Here is a 23,884-nt window from a genome sequence, read left to right as displayed (position 1 = left end):
TAAATCATTAAAGATGTGCATTTCAAAAACAAAGAGCTTCTATGAAATCAAGTCCTTCTTTGCTGAGTCAACGACTTGACCTGATTCTGTACTTGGATCAAGATAAACTAAGTATTAGTACTTTGTGGCAAAAAGAAGTAAGAAGTATACTAAAGTACAAATATAAGCTTTATTATAAAAGTATAAGTGTAAGTCTTAGTATTAATGTACTTAGTCTTAGACTTTTCTTTATACTTTTCAGTATAAGCCAATATACTTCACTATACTATTCTTAAGTATATAAAACATAGTATATAAAAAGTAAACTTCAAGTATACTGCCTCAGTTTTACTATAAAATAATAAGTATACACGTAGTACACTTGGATAAACTACTTTTTGCAAGGGGCTGGTAAATCAGCTGCGCTGAATCAGAATGAAATATGTTGTATAAAGTAAAAGGAAAATACAAAACCCTTTGAAATATAGCAAGCTGGAAACAATACATCCAAGAATTTTGTAATGTGTCTATATTATATCTTTCGCATATTTCCATAATTTCTTAATTAAAGTTCACGCTTCATAATTAGATAATTTCCTTCTGAGACATATAAACTTTTTTCATTTAATTTGTTAACTAACTCTTTCAAACTAAGTGGAACATTGTTTTAAAAAACAGCACACCTTCTTGATGCTGACGAAATTTGAAAGAACTGGAACAAGCCTTTTTTTCCTGGATTAAATTTTCGGAAGTTGAAACAAGTGGCATTGGAGTGTGTAATTGAAGGGTGGCAACACCCATTCCGAAATACCGCCATTCCGACATCCCGCTATTCCGACATCCCGCCATTCCGACATCCCACCATTCCGACATCCCACCATTCCGACATGCAAACGTCCCACCATTCCGACATCCCGCTATTCCGACATCCCGCTATTCCGACATCCCGCTATTCCGACGTTCAAACGTCCCACCATTCCGACAAGGCTTTCAGTTTAAGGAAATGTGCGTTACTCAACAGGCGAGTCCCTTCTTTCTGTTCATGCAATTTATATGTTTAACACATGTTTACAGATAAGCGTTATTAAAGACACAAAGTCTCGGCAACTGGAGGAGGAGAAGCAGACCGCGGTGGTTTTCAATCACACACTCCAATGCCACTTGTTTCAACTTCCGAAAATTTAATCCAGGAAAAAAAGGCTTACAAATATGGACCGAAACGGCTCCATAACACGCACAAGAATCCAAAAGAAACGAAAGTTAACTAAAAGAAAGCAAATACGCAGCATGAAGTGGTCAAAATTGGTTTTACGCATGCCTATGTGCGTCTGGCACATGCGTCTTCGGGCTCTCCCACGTTGGTTTGTGGATGAAAGCTATATGTTCAGCTGTAATGTCATGTAAAAACAATCTCTACATGACATTTACTCCCAGGTGTGACCAGTTAGGTCCTTAAGATATCAACAGGCTGTATAAAGCCTTGCGCAACGGCTGTGTGTTTGTGCCAAATGCGCAAAGCCCATCCGCGCTTCCCATAAGTACTCATAAATCACGTGAATTACATGAATAAACGTTTTTACTGCATTTTGTTGTGTTTTATACGTTCTATGCTGTCATTTCTCTCCTCTCCTATTGGCAAGGCAAGGCAGAGTGCTCGCAACTGTGTCCTGTGCAGTAGCCGTGATCTGTAATTGCAATTATTACTTTTGCATATGATGACAGCGGGCAAAAGACGCATGGGCTCTGTGGAGAGCTCCGCTCCAGCTGGCTGCTGTGACAACTCACTGACACTGTATTTCTGCTTAATCAGTTTCAGTCTCGCCAGAGTTACATTAATATCTGTATTTTTATATTTGACATTTCAGGGGATTTTGATAATAGATTATTAAAGTTTGTTTGCGAGGCTGATATGCCGGCGCAAATACGCGCGCCGGCATATCAGCCTTCATTAGTGTAAAATGTTTTGGGTAAAACATAGGCTATTAAAAGGAACTGTCGGAATGGCGGTATATTAAAAAAAAAAAAAAAAAACATACCGCCATTCCGACCATAGGAGGAAAAAAGTGTCGGAATGGCGGGACGTTTAATAAAAAATTAACAATTCAATTGGAGGCCAATGTCGGACCATTGGCCAACGTCCCACCATTCCGACATCCCGCTATTCCGACGTTCAAATGTCCCACCATTCCGACAAGGCTTTCCGTATAAGGAAATGTGCGTTACTCAACAGGTGAGTCCCTTCTGTCTGTTCATGCAATTTATATGTTTAACACATGTTTACATGTCGGAATGGCAGCATGTAACCGTGATTGAAAACCACCGCGGACTGCTTCTCCTCCTCCAGTTGCCGAGACTTTGTGTTTTTAATAACGCTTGTCTGTAAACATGTGTTAAACATATAAATTGCATGAACAGACAGAAGGGACTCACCTGTTGAGTAACGCACATTTCCTTATACGGAAAGCCTTGTCGGAATGGTGGGACATTTGAACGTCGGAATGGTGGGATGTCGGAATAGCGGGATGTCGGAATGGCGGGATTTCGGAATGGGTGTTGCCACCCGTTTTAAACATCCCGTTAGCATAGCTATGTGTTATTTGCATGTAAATAAGTTACTAAATCATAAACTTGTGTGTCAGTTAGCTCATATTTTTGTGTCCTAATATCTATTGAAAGGAATGAAAAATTTCACTAAAGTGAAAAGAGAAAGATAATTTCATCCCTTATTGTTAGCTTCAAAGCATGTTAGCTTTTAGCTAGCCAGCTACAATAATTGAACAACTAGCCTTGAAAAATAGTGTGACAAATCCTCCAGCACGACCTGTTTGGCAAGGAACGTTAATCTTTTGCTGGTTTAACTTGACACATGCACAGTTCATATCCCAATATTTAAACACTAAAAGAAAGATTGTGTTTTTCTTAAAGAGTTCTGGTCATGTCTTTCCCTGTAACAGTATGACCTTTCTTTTCTCCCTTTTAGATCTACCAGACAGCTCTTTTGGAATGGAAGTATTTTTATACTTACATAATGGAACAGTTCCCTGTAGGTTTATAGTGTTAATTCCCTAACTACAGAGATGATTCCCCATGGTTTTTTTCATCCTTGTAGAAAATAAAGCAAGCTCTTATCTGTCCTTGCAGAGTGGACAACATAATTTTGAGTGCTCTTAACCTTGCTTGTCTTTGTTGTGATCATAGGTGTTTCCTTCACTTCTCTTGAGCACACTACAAAAACAAGCTGCGTGTTTGGAATTCAGCTCTGGTACCTTTGTGGACTTTAATGAATTTATCTTCATTTAAAAAAAAAAATCTGACCCAGACTAAGCTATCATGCAAGAATCAATGAAGGATTGAATTTATTAATGCATGTTCACAGACACGATTCTTGGGGGGGGTTGTGCTACTGAACATAAAAATAATCCCCTCGGGTAACAGTCTCACAGCAAATTCCAAATTACCCACTGTTGACTGTTTCATCACATTTGATGGATGAAAAGGTTTACATGTAGAGGTGGCAGGAGGTTCGAGGATGGTACCACTCATACAAGAGAGTCAAGCTCGAGTCCACTTAATTTTGAACTGTCCTTTTTGCAATTAGTTGCCGTTTCCTTGTACTTCCATTAGCTGTTGTGTTGCTATTTTACACATTACAAACTACCTGGTTGAGGTTATATATTAAAAACGAGATGTTTAAGGTTAGTTATTCAAAACAAGGTGGTAAAGGTTAGAAAAGTATCATGGCTTGCATTTAAACTGACCCTGTAACAACATATCAAATCAAAATATCCTTTTCCTGGATTACTGGATGCTGAGTCGCGTCCCCTCAGCTAAACATGCAAAACGTGCTGGACACACAAACCAGAAGTCTTCCTTAAAAAGATTACTTTGAAAGTCATTCATCAAAACAAATACAAAGTATTCTATGATGTGAGATTTGACTGTATATCAATGGCCGGTAGTGTGTTTTCACACAAAGGACATAGAGGATTCCATTACTATTGAGATACTAATGCAAAGAGTGAGGAACAGGGAAGTGCCAGGTGAGTTAAGGGGGAGTTAGGGCTGATGTTTGATACCTTTTGATTAAATCAGGTGAAAACAATGGTTGAAAGATTCATCTAAAATATAACCTTAGGGAGGCTGTGGGATAATATTTCAAGTGATTTTTAACATCCTCTGATCTGCCTCATCTATCACAGCTGCATGTGTGGCTTAAACATGTTTTGTGGCCCTGACTTTGAGGCCTGACTGTGTTTTTAAAGCCAATATAAAAGTGATTGGCTGCATTTATTAAGGAAACCCTCAGGAAACCCTGAAGGGCTTCTATTAGACATTCCTAACTCCTGCATTGTTTACAAAGCGGTGGGTGTGTGTTTGTCAGGTGTGCGTTTAAACAGCAGGTTGCACACACGTGCACAAAGGGTCTGGGAACTAGCCGGACGCCAATTGCATTTTGCAAAGTGGCACTTCCTTCCTCTACACACTCCAGACTATGCGTTGAACTGCTGCCTGGCAACCATCTGGACGGGACCCAACAGTTTTGATTGTGTGTGTGTGTGTGTGTGTGTGACCAGGACCGCTTCAGCGTGGGATTGACACTCATGTCTGGCACAAGCGCGGCTTAATGACGGACTCTTGACAGTCATAAATCTTCGCTGTGTACAGTGTTGTCAGGTATGGGTCGTGTTTGGCTCTTGCACACGTGGGTGTGTACCATGCATGTGTGTCTGAATTCAACTGCGCTCTTGTTAGGAAATTCCACGCAACATTATTGGGTTGTCCTGGTGATTGTGTGGCTTCATTCCCAGACGGCATCCTAAGGATTCAACATAAAAGAAAAAAGCACGCAAGAGTGACACTTGGGACAATAATAGTTTATTGTCCCAAGCCGAGATTAACTGAACAAAGTTGCCACATTTCAAAATTCTCTTTTAGGAATACCAAAGGCTGACATAAAACTAGCACAAAAAGAATATTTTTGTTATTTATGGCTCTCATTTTTGTCTTTATAACTAAATCTGATTACATGAATAATGAACTCTCACTCACCAAATCTTTTGACCTGGGGCTTCCATTGTTACTTTCTTTCCTCTTCTTCTAATCAACCCCTGATTGCAATTTTAGAATGATTCCAGAAGAAAAAGGCAACTGGATGAAGTCCAAGCTGCTGCCTTGGAGATGGCCAGGGAAGCCGCTGCACTGGGCCGAAGGTGATGCATCATGGTCATCCTCACAGGGAGGCGGTGGCGAGGCACAAGTAAACACTCTTAAATCATCATCCTGGGACAGATGGAGAGGGGGTTTACGTGACTCCCCCATCCCCTCCACCTCACTCTCAAAACGCACCATCAACAATCACAGCAAAGAGTCAAATGTGACAGAGTCAAGACAGCTAAATACTATGAGATCGTGTGGGAAGTGTGAATGTTTGCCTACATGAGCCAGACAGAAAATAAATGTAGTAACTTATTATGGTGACATTGTTTCATCAAGTCATTCCTCATCTGTGATTGGCAGCCGTTTGACTGCAACATCAGCTGTAAACTGCCGTGTTTTCTGATTCAGTGTCAGTATTTCAAAATAACAGAATCTGCTTTCCAACTTATATCAATTTCAAGAACACTGTCGTTGCTGTTAATTTGGTCTTCAGGAGGTGCACATGGCTGCTGTTGAGCTTGTCAGGACAAGTAGCGCGGCATTTCAAAGAAAATGTTATCCTTGTAAAAACAAGAACTGCATAAATAAATGCATGGCACTCTTAGCTGTGCACGAGGTCTTCAGCATCACACTTTTGCTCTTCCAGAGGTTTAACATAACATATGAACTCAAGGCTTTTAAGCCACTTTGCTACACAAAGTCACGCAAATGAAATAAACAGCTAAATAATTTTCAAGGTGAACGCTGAAAATACAGCTCATATTGAAGCATTTTCTAAAATAAGATTGAGGAAACAGAGCATAGAAAGCAGACGGTGGTGCTCTTTTTGAATATATGGAAGAGGGAGGAAAATAGACCTCACCCCCTGATAATAAACAGCAAGTTTATGCTAAAAAGAAAAAGAAGCTCCCTACCCCCTCCTCTCTTATAGCCTCTGTGCTTTCTGCTAACACACACACACACACACTCCTCCCTTAGCCTATATAAGCAGACAGCAGCTGAACTGACCCCCTCCACCCCGCATTCTCTCCTTTACTAAACACACACAAGCTGTGCTTGCAGCTTTAAAGTACATGTCAGTATATTTCCTTGTTTATTAATGAAACTTTGAAAGGAAAAAAAGAAGAAGAAGATATGTTTTTCACAGACAGAGTGAACAACATGGGTAGAAAGCCCTGCAATGTGGAGAGAAAGGACTGAGCTGAGCAGAGCAGAGCAGAGCAGAGCGCTGCTGCTTCCCATCCCCCACATTCACATAGCAAAGTTCTGCTGCTTTTGCAAGCAGCGATGCTGCCTTCACGTGCTTCTTCACAGGCTCATGAATGCCCAGTGTTGCAGCATTGAATTGCTCTCCAGTTGTAAACAGAAGTGCATTTGTGCATTTTAGTTTTTCTAGATTTCAGTATTTATATATATGTTTACATTAACATTCCAGAAAAAGAGTTCACAAGCACTGTGAGTTGTTTAAATGTAAAATAGCAAACTATACTTTCATATGAAACAGTAGAAAACATCCCTATGCAATACCATTCCATCTAGTTTGTATTGAATTGGATTAAAAAGCTGTTAATTTATCAGCTATGAACACATGTGTTGCTATTGCTGTCAAATGCAGAGACCAAGCGGTAAACGCTGTGGCTGAAAAATGAATGTCACAGTGCCAAAGTCTGCAGTTCCCCAAATGGTGATTTGGGTTTGGCTACATAAGCAAGTAAATCCAATAGACTGGATAGAAAATATGGTTGTAGTCATCATTTTCAGAAATTAAGCTGCTCAATACATTTCCATGTGTAATTAAATAGAGCTATACTAATAACTCAGCTTAGCCATTTAATTAGACTAGTCTCTGTGTTCCAGTATACATGGGAGAGGAAACGGTTCATATACAGAAGTATGTCTGACTGATAAGAGAGGTGATAGTATGTCTTTTTTCAGATTGTTAGTATAGGGCTTTTTCCAGTTGACCAATTACACGAAGACTAAACCAATTGAAAAATATTTAGCTGCTGTCTAGTCAGTACCCTGTTGAGTGGTCGGAGGGACATTTTTACAGATCTTTACATTTTGTATATGCTATATGTTTTATTTACTTTTTGATTTATTTTTTATAAAGGGTTAGGGAGTTCATTTAATATCTCATATGTATCGACTGAGGTAGTGCGTTAAACTGCAGTGCCACTGGTGGCTACAAGGGTTTTGCTCCAAAACATTTATATAAAATATCATAGCCAAAGTAGACTCCTATTCAAAATGTATAGATTTCCGTATTTTAATACTAAGTCAATAAACTGTCACCACAGGTCAATAGTGTCATTTGGTTTGAATCACCTATTTTGATCAATGTCCGAGAGGTAATTTTGAAAATAATTAAATCTGTAAATAGATAGCATGCTTCACAAATATGTAATTTCATCCTATCAGGTCTCCTGAGCACATCTGCTCCAACTTCTGGTCCAAATATGATCACTTCTGGCTCCAAAAAAGACCAACTTGGCCACGTCCAGACACTGAACTGGAGGTACACATGAACACATTGCCCTTATAAATGAAACTGTTGTCATTCTGACAACATGCTGATTGCGTAAGCACACACTGATATGATGCTGAACCTCCTTTGCTAGATGGTGTGTGTGGATAACCACAAAAGAGAAACAGCTGCAATTTAACATTGATTTATTTTTTGCACCACATTGTGAAGAGGGCTACAAAGAAAAATAACACTTTACTTATTTAAATTGAATCAATATCATACTGTATTAGTTTTACTTTTACCCAATATAGCAAAAATGAGAAACTCATGGCTTCAGAAAAGTGGTCTGCAAACAAGCATGTGATATCACATCTTTAATTCACAATATTTTCTGAATTTGTTCACGTATTGAATATCTTGCGTCCTGTTTGACTAAAGTCCATAATAATCTGTGTCTGTGCTTTAAATTTCTTAAATTCTACTTGAACTGTTTTCTTTGAGGTTGCAAAAGTCACCTTTGCACTATAGAGGGACCTTATACTGTATTTTATTTACTTTGTGTTTTGTTTTCACATTTAGTTGCTTGATTTCACAGTCATTCAACTCTGACTCTGTGATTTAGAAAATGCCCACAGCGTTTGAAGGGAGCATGAGGGCTGCTGCTGCTGCTAGGAGAGCGCAGGCAGAGAACATGAAGAAAGGGGGTGGGGAGGGAGAGATTGGTGAAGAGCTGTAGAGTGACTGTCCCTATTAATTGTATAGGGCGACTTTATGCTTTCTCCAAATCTCTTCTTGATTTTCTGAGTGCTGTAGTGAATTTAGACTCTTATCATATAACATGTGATGCATTCATTTTCAGTGGCCTACACTGTCACTTTTTCACCAGCACTGTTTCTCTTTTTCTGTCTTCACTTCCTGCTCTGTGACTGGCTCAGTCCATCCCCCATCATTCTTCCTTTTTTATCATCTCTCTTTTTTTCTCACTCACACTGCACAGACATACACAGGTTATAATTTCATGCTTTCCTCCACTTTCGTGTGCTGAAGGTGCTCACTCTTATCATTTGCTGTTGCAGACACATGGAGGCAGTCATTTCCACCCATTAGCCCACTCTCATAGAAGATGACATTGTGGCCTATTTTGTGCCACTCTCTTCACCACCTAATAAGATAAGCCACTGAGAATAACAGACATGAATGTTGCACACACTTGTGCACACAGCTTTCGTTGCTGTTAGATTTGAGAAGTTATTGGCAAATTCAAGGCTTGAAGAGTAAAAAGAAGGATGATTCAAGTGTCAAAAAGAATATGACAAAAGCCTTTAGCACAAGTCTTGTACATGAAGGTCTGTGGCTCTTTTAAAGGCTTTAACTGATTAAGAAAAACATTGAAATAGGAATTTGTTCTTAGGCCAGAAAAAGCTATCTATGCTGCTAGCAAGCAGGATTATAGCATTATAGCTGGTGAACAATTTTAGAACCTTGTGATGAATTGTTTATGCCTGTCGATATGAAAACTAAAACTATATTTCACATTAATAAAATAACGAAATGTACATCTTTTAATCGCAATAAATATTCTCAGCTACATTGTCAAACTGCTCACTCTTGAGAATAATCACTCACATTAGCTTATTTAAAAATGTGTAAGAAATTCATAGTCTCACAATGATACTTATATTATACCAGACGAAGAGACTTTTCAAACACATCGACATTTTTAATCTACTACTTCAGTTAAAAGTGTAATGTTCCCTCAATAAAGGCTCTCTGATATAAACAACACTGTCATAAAGCGGTGAGCGCTGTCCGGATCCAGTGTTCGCTGCCTACTCCAGTCCGGGTTTTTGTTTTCTCGCGACAGGTCGGTAAGATGGCTGTGTCTCGCGGAGCCTCGTGCTGGTCTGGTTGATTTCTAGCTCGCGCTCTCGTTCTGTAACAGAAGCCCCCCCCCTCCAACACACACACACACGTACACTCACACTGACTAGTGTCGGTGAAATTCACTTCCCTGGCTCTGTATTTATATATTCTCTCTTTCACAAACTTTCCCCTCTGGGTTTTAACTTTAAACGGAGTCGCGGTGGATTACCGGATACCGGTCCGGGCGGAGGGAAAAGGGGGGGAATGAACCGGAACAAAGGGTACGTTGTTACAAATATAATTGTATTTATATTCAATGGTTATTTGGAGTTTGATTGTGAGTGAGTCGCTGTGCTGAGAGAGAGAGGCAGAGAAACAGTGGAGGGGAGAGAGAGAGAGGGATATCATGGCCGCTCAGGTCGCCAGCGTCGCCACTCTCAACACTAGCCCGCCATCCGAACTCAAAAAGCCGGATCGGGACGCACAGGAGGAGTCGGTACCGGGAGAGAAACAACATGAAAATAAGGAAACGGGACCTGACGGCGGATCTCCAGGCCAGAAGGAGCTGCAGGACGGGACCGATGCTGGAAATGCTGGGGGAGGAGGGGATCCTGACATGAAGATCGGCAACGGGAATTTACCCAGGGTAAATAATAATAGTAGTAATCAGAATGATACAGGCGGACCAGAAGGTAATAACCATCCCGGGATGGGCCACCACCACCCTGGCCCCTTTCCTCCACCTCCTTACGGTTACAACCAGCACTACAGCCGGGCCCCTTTTCATCAATATGGCGGACAACAAAGCCCTGGCATGGCAGCTGCATCGGGGCCGGGCATGATGGACTCTTACCCCCCTAATTCCCACGAACACGGATACCACAACAGTTACAACAACTACAGCCCGTTCCAGAACAGGACTTCTTATCAGAGCCAAGGATACGGGGCCATGAATTCCCCGCGTAACAACCAGCCTCCGGCGGCTGGGGGGCAGCCTGGCAAGCAACAGCCAGCAGGAGGAACTACAGCTATGGCTGCCTCTTATAATAATCAGAGGTATAACATGGGAAATCAACAGCCTACGTCTACACCAACTTTAAATCAGCTTTTGACATCCTCCAGCTCTGCTAGGAGCTACCCGAACTACCCACAAGGAGACTATAACAATCAGGAAGGGGCCAACAAGGGACCAGGAGATATGGGTAGCAGTCAGTATGGTGGGGTTCATCCGGGTTGGCAACAAAGGACCCATCATCCGCCTCCCATGAGCCCGGGAAACACTGGACAACCTCCAAACAGAAATCAGGTAAACTTAACTTAACACACTTGGACAGAGTTAAGTCACCCTGTAGCTGAGAAGAGGCACTGTAGAGTTGCATATTGCTTTGGACCAGCCATTGTCTATGTAGCAAGAGCTCTAAAATGGCTGCCTCTCTCTTTCTCTCAATACCACCCATGCAATAGTGTTTAGACAGAGAAAGAAGCCCTATATTCTGTAAGGAACAACTTTCAGAGCTGTTGGTACCAGTGTGTGTCCCTGCTTGGTACAGGGCAAGAGTTTGACTAAGTAGAGCAAGAGTTGGTGATGAGAACGCGTGTGTGCAGATGGGGATAAGGTGATCATTCCCTCGCAGAGCTTCTCTAGTCTCATCGAATATATCAGTGCATTTATCGCGGTTGTTTCTGCCAGAATCTGTGGCGAAATAGCTAATTTTCTGACACCAAGCTCACACTGGTGCTATCAAAGTTGTGTCGGTGGCTAACGAGGCAATAAACAACATGCAAATGACAGCGATAGCCGTTAAATGACATTTGCATAATCATTAGGGAAAAGACATCTGTGACTGTTAAAAAACCGCTTCATAGCGAGGTAAAGATGTGTCTCACTGTCCGGTGAATTGTAACAATTCATCCACCAAGTGTTTACTCGGTTCAAAGTGTTACTGTGATCGCTAATGATTCATCTTGACAGCGAGTTTCATTCATAGCGGCTCGGTTCGACTCGGTTCGCTTCTTTTTTCTCTTTCTTTTTGCTTCTGTGCTCCATGCGCCGCTTTGTAAACAGAGCCCTGCTGGCTGGAGTTGCCAAAGTGTAGATTGCCTTGGCTTTGGGATTTGAATTATGGAGGTAAAATCCTGCTGTCAGAGCCAGGAGACAGTTGGTCTTAGGTTGACATGCGAGCCGAGATCTGATTGGCTCCCCACTCCTCTGCTCTCGGCCATTTATAATTGCTTCTAATGGAAGGCTGCAGAAAAACAGCCCCCTCTGCTCAGTTGTGTTCCTCCACCGAGTCAAGACAACATAGTCCCAGCGTCTTTTTTGATATTTTGACAATTTTTTACCACTATTTTTATGCTGTCGTGTAGTTTTGATATGCGTCGTGCTGTTTTGGTGAAAATATATCAGTGTTCTCATCTTACACAACATTTACACCGGGGACAAGAAGATTTATCTGAGAAATGACCTACTCTGTGGTTGTATTTGTTGAGAGCCTTTTTGCGAGCACAGTTTGCTCACTTCCTCCCACTGCAGTAATTTGCATGCTGACTGTTCTGATGTGAATCCACTATTGTTTTTATGTTCTTGATTAAACCTTAAGGTCCCATGTACATATTCACATCCCTGCTGTCATTTTTAGCCTTTGACCTCAGACATACACCTGAAGGGGTTTTATTTTTTTCTCTCCTGGTACTGGGTAAAAAGAGTGCACTGCTACTTCCAAGTCGACTGACTCTGGTACAGCACACAGAGTAGGTGTGGTCATAGAGCCGCGTTGTAAGACTGTGCCTTCCACTGTTTCCAGATCAGTCGTAGATGAGTCTATGTGCTTAAAGAGCTCTTGGCCATGTGAGAGTTGGACTGGCTGCTGTTGTGTTTACAAGCAACCAAGGTGTCAGCCAAGTGTCAGCCACTTTTTTTCCCCTTTTGTCTACAGATTTACAATAGCCTAATTTACTTCTCACTGTCAGGGTTTCCGTGTCAACAGGGCTTACCTGCATCTCTCTCCTCAGAGATAACGGTCACATGTGTAGTGTTTTTACTCTACTTGTTGTGTCACAGGCGAGGTAGGCGGAGTGTGTTCAGGGCAAATGTTAGATGAAGCTTTATTATACAGATATCTGATTAAGGGTGTATTAGTACAGTTGGATTAGGCTTAAAATCATCCCCCTGTTTTTTCCCGAGAAGCACTTTATTTACTCGGCTGTTGCGAGTAAAAACGTTTTGAATTATTTTGCGGTGATATTATGAGACTGTTCATCACGTGGTGAATGCTTATTTGGTGATAAAATAGTCATGTCACAGATTGTGTGGTGTGAGTTCACTATCTGCTGCAGATTCCCCAGCATGGAAATGGTGTTCATTAATAGCAGACTTTTCGTCTGGAGAAGCAATACCTCCACTTGTTGCTTTAGGCTCAAAGATGACAGCTTTTCACACTTCGATTGCCACTTTCCTGAATCACAGCGAGGTGAATAGTGGGCTCTTAAAGCTGCATAATGCATTCTCACAGTTTTGTTTGAACGACATTCTGTTTTGAGCATTTTAGACCACATACTCAAATATTTTTGCGAATCGACAGCAGTGTGTTGCTGTGTTTGGTGCAGTTTTTATACCAGAATGGATGTAAAGCGTCACACAATGCATGGACATCTTTCCTTCAAGTACTGCTCCTTAGATGACTTTTTTACTTTTAATGTCACTCTTAGTTAGTTGAAAAGTTTATTTGAAAGAGGTTTGCTTTGGTAGTTTTGCTGTTCCTTGGTAACACCAATGAGTCTAACATTTAAATAGAAAATAAAACATGTCATTGGCTATATATCCCATATTTGAATGTGTCAGTTAATGTAATTTATTTGCATTCACGGGTGAACTGTTTGTATTAGGTGACTGTTATGCCCTTGAAGCATGCGCACAGAGGCTATGGGATCTTATGCACCAAATCAACATAAAGAACTGAGAGGGCCACTGCTGGATCTCTTGATGTCGTCAGTCAGAAACAAAAAGACGACGCGAAAAGACAACTGCTGACCAGGATGTACAATCTGTGCCCACGCAAGAAGCCATAACTCGCCAGTGCAAAAGCGGGCGATATACGCTTTGTGTGATGTATGTCCTGCACTTCCACTTCCTTCCATCGGGGGTTTAAGGGGGGGTAAAATTGATCGGAAATGGACCATCTGACACCTACAGAGCCGCAGTCCTAACCTCCATGTAGGAGTTCCACGGGTGTTTACGGGCTTTATTGCTTAAGACACTCAGACATGCTCTTATTGTACGAGTGGCAGAAGACTGGGAAGGTAGTTGGATATTTTTTGGTTATTAAGCACACCTAAATGTAGCTGATGCTACAAATTGGGAGTGGGGGAAAAGGCTGTCAATCTGGTTAGTGTTAGAGAAGAATGGGAGTGACTTTAACGTTCACGGGTGGTTTAATATCATCTACGTGTGTGATCTAGAGCTGCCACGAACGATTATTTCAATAGTCAACTAATCACCGATTATTTTTTTTCGATTAGTCGACTCATCGGATCATACGTATATTGAATGTAAACTAGCATACAGCTTATCGCACCAGGATGCTGCTGCTCTTATAATAACCATCATTAGCTTTCAGCTTGGAGTGTTTAAGGTATATGCTAACTAAAAAAAGACAATTAATATCATAGTTCATTACCCTTTGAAATATGCAGCTTGTTGCAACAAACAATTATTTAACTGTGTAGCAAACACACAAAAATAAGTATCGTAGAGAACAAATAAATCATTTGTCTCTGACATCAAACATAGCTGCATTTAAATCAAATGAATTAGGCAACTGAAACTCAGGAATTATTCACAAAAAGTTTTGCTCTCACTGACTCAACTATAACACCAACATGTTCAGTATGGACTCAGTCAGGACATTTGCTTGCTGAGGTGTGCATGTAGCTAGCTTTGTAACAAAGCCGTCCATTGAAGATGAACATACTTTTTTAGCACTGAAACATAATGTTAGAAAACATTAACGTTCGAATTCAAACACTTCACTGTTATAACGTTACAAGAAACATAAAATATGTGCTAAGGCTAATTAATCAAATCGTCATCGCTAATATTAACGTTTACAGCTATCAATATGAGTAAGTAGCAAGTTAACTCTCTGTTTATGCTAATTTTAGCAGCTAACCTTCCAGTTAGCTTATCAAGATGACGTCCCTCCTCACAATCAGCCACAGCAACATGCTTCCTTTTCAGATGCTCGTGCGTCGTCGTTGTGCTGCCGTGGAAGGCAAATTCTACCTTGCAGATATTGCATTGCACACATTTATCTTTAGTTTTCTTAATTTGAGTTTAGTTTTGAGCTCCGTAGCCATGATACCAGAGCCCGTCTGGTTTAACTTCCTGTGACATCACGGCTGACCCCGGTTACCACTACTGAGCATGTGTGTCAAGGACGGAAAGGCAGACGCAGCAGTGGAAGGTGCCACAGCAGTTTTGAGAGAAAAACAAGGTTTAAAAAAATTAAACGACGCATCGACTAAATTAGTCGTCGACAAATTTAATAGTCGGCATAATCGTGACTAGTCAACTAATCATGGCAGCCCTAGTGTGATCTCAGACTTGTGTCAGTATCGAATGAACTGAAAAATCATAATATGGAGATGCCACATGAGCTCATATCTACACGTGTTTAGTAGGCGACCATTTATGTTTGATGTGGCAGCTTACAGTCCAAAGTTCAGGTGGAGTTTGTTTCACATGGCGTTCTGTTCAGTTGTCCACCATAAGTACCGCTGGCTAAGCTAGGTTTATGAAATGCTTCGACTTCTCATTCATTAGTCGGCAGGATCGGCCTTTTAACTGATGCAAACACAACACTGGCAATGATTTTTATGAAGCCTTGCACCCGCCATGGTTCGCCTGCCTAAGATGAATTAATGTTTTAATTGAATGATGGATGAGGGTTGATATGATGGGTTTTTATCATTGCCTCCACATAAACGAGTCCTCTGAGGCAGTTTGTTGTCGGGATTGTTTTGAATGGCATAACACCAGGTGTTTCCCCCAGACTTACACACTGGAGCGAGCCATCAGGGATGCCCCCTCAGCTCTGCATGGCTGGCTTCCTAAAATGAAAATGACTTGAAACATATTCAAAGATACTTGGCAAATATTTCTTTGAGAAAGTCCCACGACCTAATGAAAGACGTAATGAAAATGACTGCCGCTGATAGATGCACACATAGCTCTGGGCCGATGTACAAGAGGAAGCCATCCGAAAGTGAAACAAACGAGGGCATAAAACCACAGCTCTTATTAAGAACACCAAGACTGCGATAAGTGTGTCATCTGGTTAAATGGGATGTCCATTTGTAAGGCATACTGTGTCGGGGGGGCCGCTGTTTCAAAGCTACAATGTTAATGTCACTCCACACGGTTGGAGGTGATTCTACCTGGAAGCAGTTCATTCTTTTAGAGGCGTATTTTTGTCCTCTGCCATGCAATAACAGCTGTTTTTATGCTTTCAGTCTTGGTCCGTTTAATTTTTTGAGATTTGGACAAATTGAGATCAGTAAATGTATTTACTTTAGAGTTAAAGATGCTGGTGAGGACTTATTTTTTGAGCAGGCATATCAAACATTGTCTGGTAGGTTTGACCTTCTAAAACATGCACGTTTGATCTCTTTCCTTGTTCCGTTTGTTAGGAAACTGGATGTCATTTGACTTGGTTTGGCTTAACGGGACATTTTCCGAATTGTACCTTTTTGAGTCTTGGAACTGGATGGCAATATTCTGTCGCTCCACAGTTTTATTAATCTATAATTCTATTAATCATCATTTGCTGCCTTTGTTTTCAGTTCAGAGTTGCAACAACAGAGCAGTTGTGTCTGCTTTTCTGGTCTCAGTTTCTCAAAAGCGAGATTGTGTGAGATAATTTTTTTTTGTCTGTGACTAATGAGAAAATGGTGCAAAGTGCTCATCACACCTTCAAATGACTTCACTTATCCAATAAACGGTGTGAAGTCACAAAAAAAGGGCTTCATTTTCAAATGTAAACATATATTTAGAAATAACGGATAGCTTTCAGACATGCAACAATCCACTCCCAGCAAAAGTCATCTCTGAGCACTTTAAAGGGAGAGTTAATGAAGTCTAATTAGACACAGTTTCCCCCAGACTTACACCAATTCAGTCAAGTTCAATCAAACTCGTAATCCAAATAAATCCATTCCAGTTCAGTCTTTCTTGTTCATATTATGCCAAGAAGGTGCCTCGCTAAGAAAATTGTATCTCCACACTGATTCAATCGCAGTTTTATTCAATAAAGTGGCTAAGACAAATTTCCTTAAATTTGTGATTTATCTGTGTAACTTTTTTCTTTTTCTTTAGTCACTTGACAGCATATTCAATCAGCATTGTTCTCAACTCTGTATTTTTCACTCTTGTTTGAAGAAATCCTAAGAGCTGATCCAGACATATGCACGTTATTTTTCGAGATAATCGTAGAGAACATCAAGTTCCTTGTTGTGGAGTTAGTATGTTATCATTCCCACTGTTGTTATCAGGAAGTTGTCATCCACTGGCTGCTGCATCTGTGAAGCGAGACCCCTGAGATGTGGACGCTTCATCATGTGTCACTATGTCCTCTAGCCAATCTCCAGAGAGCTTTATAGTGTTTTTTTTTTTGTTTTTTTTGACAACCAGGGCAGCATTTTCTGAATTGTTCCTGCTCGGTACGTGTCGCACAGTTCCAGGAATATGAGCAGAACAAGTTCCAGCTGCTGTTTGGATGTCATTTGGTACGAGTTTGTTCCGAGGAGAGGAGGGAGGAGCGTTCAGAGGGAAAGTTCGCGCTCATCTTTTTAGTCTTCACTGCTGAGTAATGATTCTCCACAGGCCACATGGACAGCATGCTGCCTCCTGGCAACTCTGCGTCTGGGTGTGTGTGTGTGTGTGTGTGCGTATGAGGGAGAAACGGTGTCAGTGATACCCAGGGGAGGGAGGGGGGTGTTTTGTGAATGATCTTCGTCTGCCCCTGACAGCTGTGTGTATTTGTGTATAAAGTGCGGCAGTTACTTTGCGGTGTTGGTGTGTGTGTGTGTGTGTTTGTGTGTGTGTGTGTGTGTGTCTGCCTCGGGAGCTTCTCTGACCTGCTCTTACTCCACGTGTCACCAGCCATCCGTCTTTCTCTCCTAACATCAGCCTTTTTTTCCTCCCACTGACAACCACAAGATAGCGTCACGGCTTCCAAGCCTGACTTGTTGTCGTTGTTTTTTTTTTTTTCAGTGGCCTCTTGATTTTCCGTCAGAGTTCCCAGTTATTTAAGAAGGTAAACAAATGAAAACTAACACTTCCAAGTGATCTGTCTTAACAGTTAGTGATACTCGCACCTTCTTTTTAATGATTCAAAAGTTAATATATACGCATCCCCTTAGTGAAAATGTCTCCATCTGAATAATTGTGCTCGCTGTGTTGCATTCGCTGATACGCTGGGAAAAACAAGCTCCTCGTAGACAAATGTCAGACCGGGGCTATTGCATTGTGGCATGCAGGAATGTAAAAGTAATTCATTTCTTTTGACATTTACCTTCCAAAATGCTCCAGATTAGCATAGTAATATCCTTCCCTGAGCCCGTGCGGGACTCCAGACTCATTTCCATGGCATATGGCGTGCGCGTTTTTATGGAATAAAGTGGTTAACCTTTAAATGGGTGCAGTTGTTGATACTGGAAGGTGGAGAATGATGTTACCTCCAGGATCTCATACATCTCTCACCTTTGATCTGAGCAAAGAGAAGAGAAGTCAATGGCTTATGTATAAAGCAGCAAAGGAACAGAAGCTTGCGAGAAGCTGATTTTCCACCTTTTTTTTTTTTTTTTTGGAACAAAGCTCAGATGCATGTTGTTATTTGCGTTTTGCCTCATGTGGTATTTATAGTCTAAGTGTTTTTTAGTTAAGAAAATCAAACCAGTGGGGTCCATGGGTTTGATAAAAGTCCCGCATTCTTGATATTTGAACCATAAAGAGCAAGAGTCTTTGAATATTGTGATAAATGTCAACGTAGGACACAAAAATGCAGCATCCATCATGGGATTTGTTACCTTCACTGTTAAGTTGGAGCTAAAACAACAGCTTAGCATGTTTATGGAATAATTTGCAACTTTGAATGAATTATAATTTGTTAGAAAATATACAAAAAGGAGAAATTTTACTGAGCCCAGCTTCAACTATTGGCCCCCTCACTTAAACATTATTTGCTTGCTGACATGTAGCTGTGGATGTCTCCGCCTGCACGCTGCCTTTACTGATGAGAAAAAAGATGGAATAAGATATATCCACTTAGTACTCCTCTGGAGTGTTCTGTACATCTGTAGAGCAAATGGCACGGATGACATTGATGTATGCATCAACAAAATAATCCCTGTCCACATTCATAATCCACAACCATATTTGTTATTTTTTCTTACTGCTTGGACATACTAAATGTGGTCATGGAAGCAGGAAGCTGGAGTGAGGTGTGTGCATGCGATCATCAGAAGGTGGGAGTACGAGTGGCGCACCTCTTTGTGTAGATGCCAGCCTGCTGCAGCTCGGTCACCACTGAAACCATAACAGGAGCGAGTACGTGTCGGCGGGCAGTCAAAGTTTCCTGCCAACACAGACACATCGAGTATGACTGGCCTGTCAGTAAAGACTATAGGTAGGAATAGTCCAGGCCTGAATAGCGGTTGTCCATTTTCCCAGTAATAAGCTGCTGTTGGTATCGTTCACACCTGATTTCAGCTTTTATGGTCTCTGCCTCGTGTGGAACGTAACAATGACTTATGCTCCAGGGGCTCATTTAAACAGCATGCGTAGATGCTAACGCTGGACTCTTGTGATATATGTATTTTCCTCTCCTGACTGGATGATTTTTGTGTGTGATTGCGTCTTACGTCTGAGTCAGAGTTGTGACTGTAACCATGAGGCCCATAATGTTTTCCCAAATGTCAGATATATCAACATAGTAGTTTACTGTTGATTTAAACCTTGGTCTTCCAAGACCAGTTTAGGGTGTTACAGTTTTAGATTAAAGACAAATTTGACGTGAATCTTTTTCTCTTACAAATTAGCTTCCGGTATTTACTGCAGTATTTGTTTTTGGGCTGGGTTTGACCATTAGTACCTAATCCAACCAGTGTGCATCACATTGGCTGTAAGTGCCTTCTACATGTCGCTCCAGCTCATGGCCCTTTCCCATCCAAACACCAGTCGCCTTGTTTCACTCCCAGGAGTCCGCTGCTGTCACCTGGAAATATAACTCTGTCCTGACAGGTTGACAGCTGGCAGTCAGGGTGAATGTTCGCTCTGTTGTGCGTCCAGCCTTAACACTGCATTGACAGGCCAGGCCGCAGGAAGCCCCCTTTTGTTTTTACTGGATGGTCTCAGCAAGCTGTCCTGATCTACCTGATGGCAGATGTTTCTTGTTCCCACAGAGCGCTCCGCTTCTTTCAGTCAAGAGTGTGAACCGGTCAGCACCCAACCGCTATGTTGTTGTTCTACTGTAAGCAGCTAGTCAACACTGTCACATGGGCACTAACCAGTTCAGTTTCCACGTAACGATGGAGGGATTGTTTCTTTTTAAAGTCCAGGTAGAACTGATTCAGAGCTGTATCGATACATATTTTGCACGATGGAAAATATTTGTTTTAACTGTTATAGTACACGCCAAAATTGGAGCACGGGAGGTTTCCATATTCAAATCCAGATTCAGACTTTGTACACGCTTTGGTTTCTGATATAACCCAACGCTTTATCCTTCCTAATCTCAGGTTAATCTGTTTGGAGTCTGAACGATAAAGTTTTACTTTTGGACTAAATCTGAGTGTTTGTTAGAGGATGGAGTTACTCAGTTCTCTGGGAGTATTTTTATTCATTCATTCATTTATTTATTTATTCTCCCCGTGCAATTGTTAAATTTCGCTCTAAATTAGCAAGAAGCCTCCAGTCTTTAAGATATTCCAAATGCTCTGCTATGAAACCTATAGGAATCTTAGCAGAACTACCTGGAATGCATACACCATCTGCCCAATGGGAATAAATCTTCCCCCAAAAAAGAAAGATGCCCTTTCAAGAGCAACCTGAATCAAAGTGTGCAGTATCCTCACTTGCTCCTCTTTGCTGTACATCTTTAGAATTCTTTGAAACAGCTGGGTGAACATCTGGGGGAGCAGGGTGCTGTTGCCTCATCCCGGTGTGGATGTCTTTTCCAGCAGCAGCAGCAGCAGCAGCAGGCACAGTTCAGTCCCAGCCTTCGCTTTTAATCGGAGTCACGCAGTGGTCAGAGGGAAGGTGGAGCTCCTCAGGTTGATTATCTGGGAATTTAGATTGATTTAATTCAATTGAGAACATGGCCTCTTGCGCTCCCGTTTGCTACTTGGTTGCTTCCTTATTCTGGCTCACAGATGTGGAGTTTCAAATACACGAGTTGACTAAACTTACTGTCATTTTTCTTTCAAAGTTATTTTTCGCAAGAAGTCTTGAATCTAAACCTCGCTGCTGCTGGGTCTCTGCTGACTTGGACATTTTTTGGTGTAGAGATAATAATGCTAAAAGTTCCTTTACTCCACTTTGAGAGACACAAAAGTTAAATATGAAACTATATGACTGTTTGTGGAGAGGACCGTGGTGCTACGTTTATAGGTGGAAGTTAGAATACTTTTAGAACAAAAAAATTAACCCACGACTGAAATCAAAGATCTCTTTTGCAAGAGAGAAGCAACAGCACAGTTAAAGCACATCCACACATCTGACAAACACATAAGAATTAAAACACGAATGACTCAAAATGAGAGCGAAATCAACATTATATATTACTAAATGATAAATGCCACACGTCATCAGCATCAGTTGTCAAAAATAATGCCACAACAGTTGGTTTAACTCACAGATTACCATGACTCATACAGCTGGAAAAATGCCAGCAGAGAAAGTGTTTAAGGAACACTGTCCCTTGTTTCAGAGCCAAGCTTTTAACCCTTTGCTTTTGTGTTCAGAGCTTAAACAGTGAAAGATTGGTCGTAGTGGGCAGCCCCCGCTGTGAATGTGGGACTGCAAATGACACATCGGTGATGTGAGGTAAGGAGTTGCTGCAGCAGACAAATCTCGCTGGCGGACCTCACGTGGACGATGACGAGTGGATATGTGTCCCTTTCTGACATGATGTGTGTGCGTCTGTGACTCCACCAGCATATGAGCGCGGCCTCAGCCGGCGTGTGTCGGCGCTGGTGTGTTGTTGTGTGTCGAAGGGGCTTCAAGGCAGAACAATAGTGTGTGTGCCGAGCCGAGGCCATGTGGCGGATTAAATTAGCAGCAGTTGTTTATCGTCTGTCCCCCACGGTCCATCTGCTGTGCTCAGCCCCGTAGAATCAAGGTCTGCTCTCAGGCACTGCCCACCCACCCCTCCAATCCCCGAACCAACTCCACCCTCCTCAAACCCCTTACAAATCCCTATCTTCATGTGTGTCACACACACAAACGCGCAGTTTTGAATAGTTTCAATATCCACCGGCAGCCCCAGTCATGACACAATATTCTCAGCGCAGCCTCTTCTGCCAAGAGTGCGCTGGCTTTCCTCTATGCAGATTAGCCACGTGCTAATTATGGTTATTTATTTATTTCTTTTCAAGGAAGAGAGAGAAAAAAGTGAGGGGAGGAGATTCCCCCAGAATTGATGCGATGACTGAGCAAAAACAAAAAGAAAGAGTTCTTTGTTGTGGTTTGAGATGCTGCAGGCTTTTTTTTTTATAGATATTGCATGGAAGCGTGTGCTAGAAATGTTACGTCCGGCAGGAAACAACATGTGAGGAATGTTTTGACCTTTCCTAAAATCCTACATCAACACAAGACAACTGCTATATCGTTGTGTGATAGTCTTTAGGAAAGAAATACTAATGGCAGCGTGTACTGTTTAATCAGGCTTTTTAACCACCTGAATCCTTCATCCATCTCTCACCTGTCAAAATGTTCTGTTGAGCTTTTTTGAACAAAAATTAGCCAAAACCAGAGTGAGTGGTCGTATCTATCTTTCCAGGCTCATGAGTTTCTTTATGACACATCGCAGTAAGGATACACACATTCTGGAAATATTTTTGATTCGATTTAGAGCTGAATTACAAAAATAAATAGAATTTTTAAATAAACATCATTCATAGATATGTAGTAGGAATGCATATGAAAATGAAAATTGAGTTCAAAATCACTGACCTTTATTTATTTATTTTTAATTTTAGTTTTTATCTGGTGTTATAAGAAAAAGGTTTGGTAACTACCGTTAGCTAATATCACAGTCGGCAAGACAAAGCACAGAGGCAGCATGGATGGGTTGAAGTTGATCCGCCTCCCTACAAGGAAGGTGGTTACGGAGACTAAATGGGCTGTGTGTGTAGGGGCCATTTAGTGTTGCTTAACTCGCCACTATAATCAGTGACGATGGGTTTATATGTGCGAGCACACAGTGATGCAGGGCTGATCCACCTCTGTGTGGCATGTGTGAACACCAAAGAGGAACAGCATTGGATTAACAACTTTTTTTTTCTTTTTTTACAAGCTGCAACCATTGTTTGAAAAGGATGCGTTTGAGAGTACTTGCATTGAAGGTTCTGTCAGTGAGAGATCACTCTGATTGGCTGTCAGGTCGCAAATGAACGCTGCAGTTTTTTAATGTGACAGTAACTGTTATTTTTGATGCATAGTCTAAATGCTTAATTAAAGCATTCACGAATAAAGCCATTTATGCTATGTGTTAGAATAGGGTTAGACCCCTGCTCTATTCTTCACTGAAAAGTTGCGGCTTCTCGTACAGGCATAGAATTTACGTTATAGTCAACAGTTAGAGGTCTACTTTGCGGTGTGTTCGACTTCCAATTAAAGGTCGGTTTGCACAATCTTCGTCTGCACAAGAGGACCTGGACTCCTGTCCTGAAGGGGGAGGTGGTACGTACTTTACACAAGATGAGGGAAACCAGAAGAATGTGTATTTAAAACCTAAAAGTAGAGAAATGACAAGAAGTTGAAGTGTTAAGTTAGCCGTTAGCTTTCTGCTGCCAGCGCTGCCTTCTATCACGTGCACAAACATCCAATCAGAGTTGAGTTCCTTCACTGACAGTCGCGACACCGGTTCTACATGTTGAATCGGTCCAGATGTGCCCAACAACTTGCTGTGTATGGCCCTCGGAGCCTTTTCTCTCAACTCACATGTCCTTCATGCCCTATCGTGTCCACGTCCAACTTCAGACACTTTCATGTGATAGCATCAGAAGCCAGTCTGTTGCTGTGCTTTAACTCAAACTCAGAAATCCCAAAATAAGCGTTGGAATTGAGGGAATGTTATGTTTGCTTGTTTTGTTTTTTTTAGAGGCATAATACACATCACCCTTGCTTTTAGCATTTTT

The 23,884-nt window shown here is 41.4% G+C and overlaps 1 protein-coding gene across 3 annotated transcripts in view; it reads left to right on the top strand.

Annotated features, from left to right (window-relative positions):
• Window positions 1–9,494: 9,494 nt before the first annotated feature.
• The window catches only part of arid1ab (AT-rich interactive domain 1Ab), a 47,663-nt gene continuing 33,273 nt past the window's right edge, over window positions 9,495–23,884 (top strand). Inside the window, exon 1 of one of the 3 annotated variants that reach the window (XM_072369873.1) lies at window positions 9,495–10,775. In XM_072369873.1, the coding sequence (XP_072225974.1) occupies window positions 9,876–10,775 (900 nt within the window). In that variant the 5' untranslated portion in view covers window positions 9,495–9,875. The remainder of the gene's footprint in view (window positions 10,776–23,884) is intronic. The other 2 variants (XM_072369874.1, XM_072369875.1) reach the window with 2 other exon arrangements.

Source organism: Leuresthes tenuis, unplaced genomic scaffold (genome assembly GCF_036924035.1).
Source record: "Leuresthes tenuis unplaced genomic scaffold, fLeuTen1.0.hap1 SCAF_18, whole genome shotgun sequence".
Classification (NCBI taxonomy): domain Eukaryota; kingdom Metazoa; phylum Chordata; class Actinopteri; order Atheriniformes; family Atherinopsidae; genus Leuresthes; species Leuresthes tenuis.
This window is presented reverse-complemented; position numbering and strand designations above follow the sequence as displayed.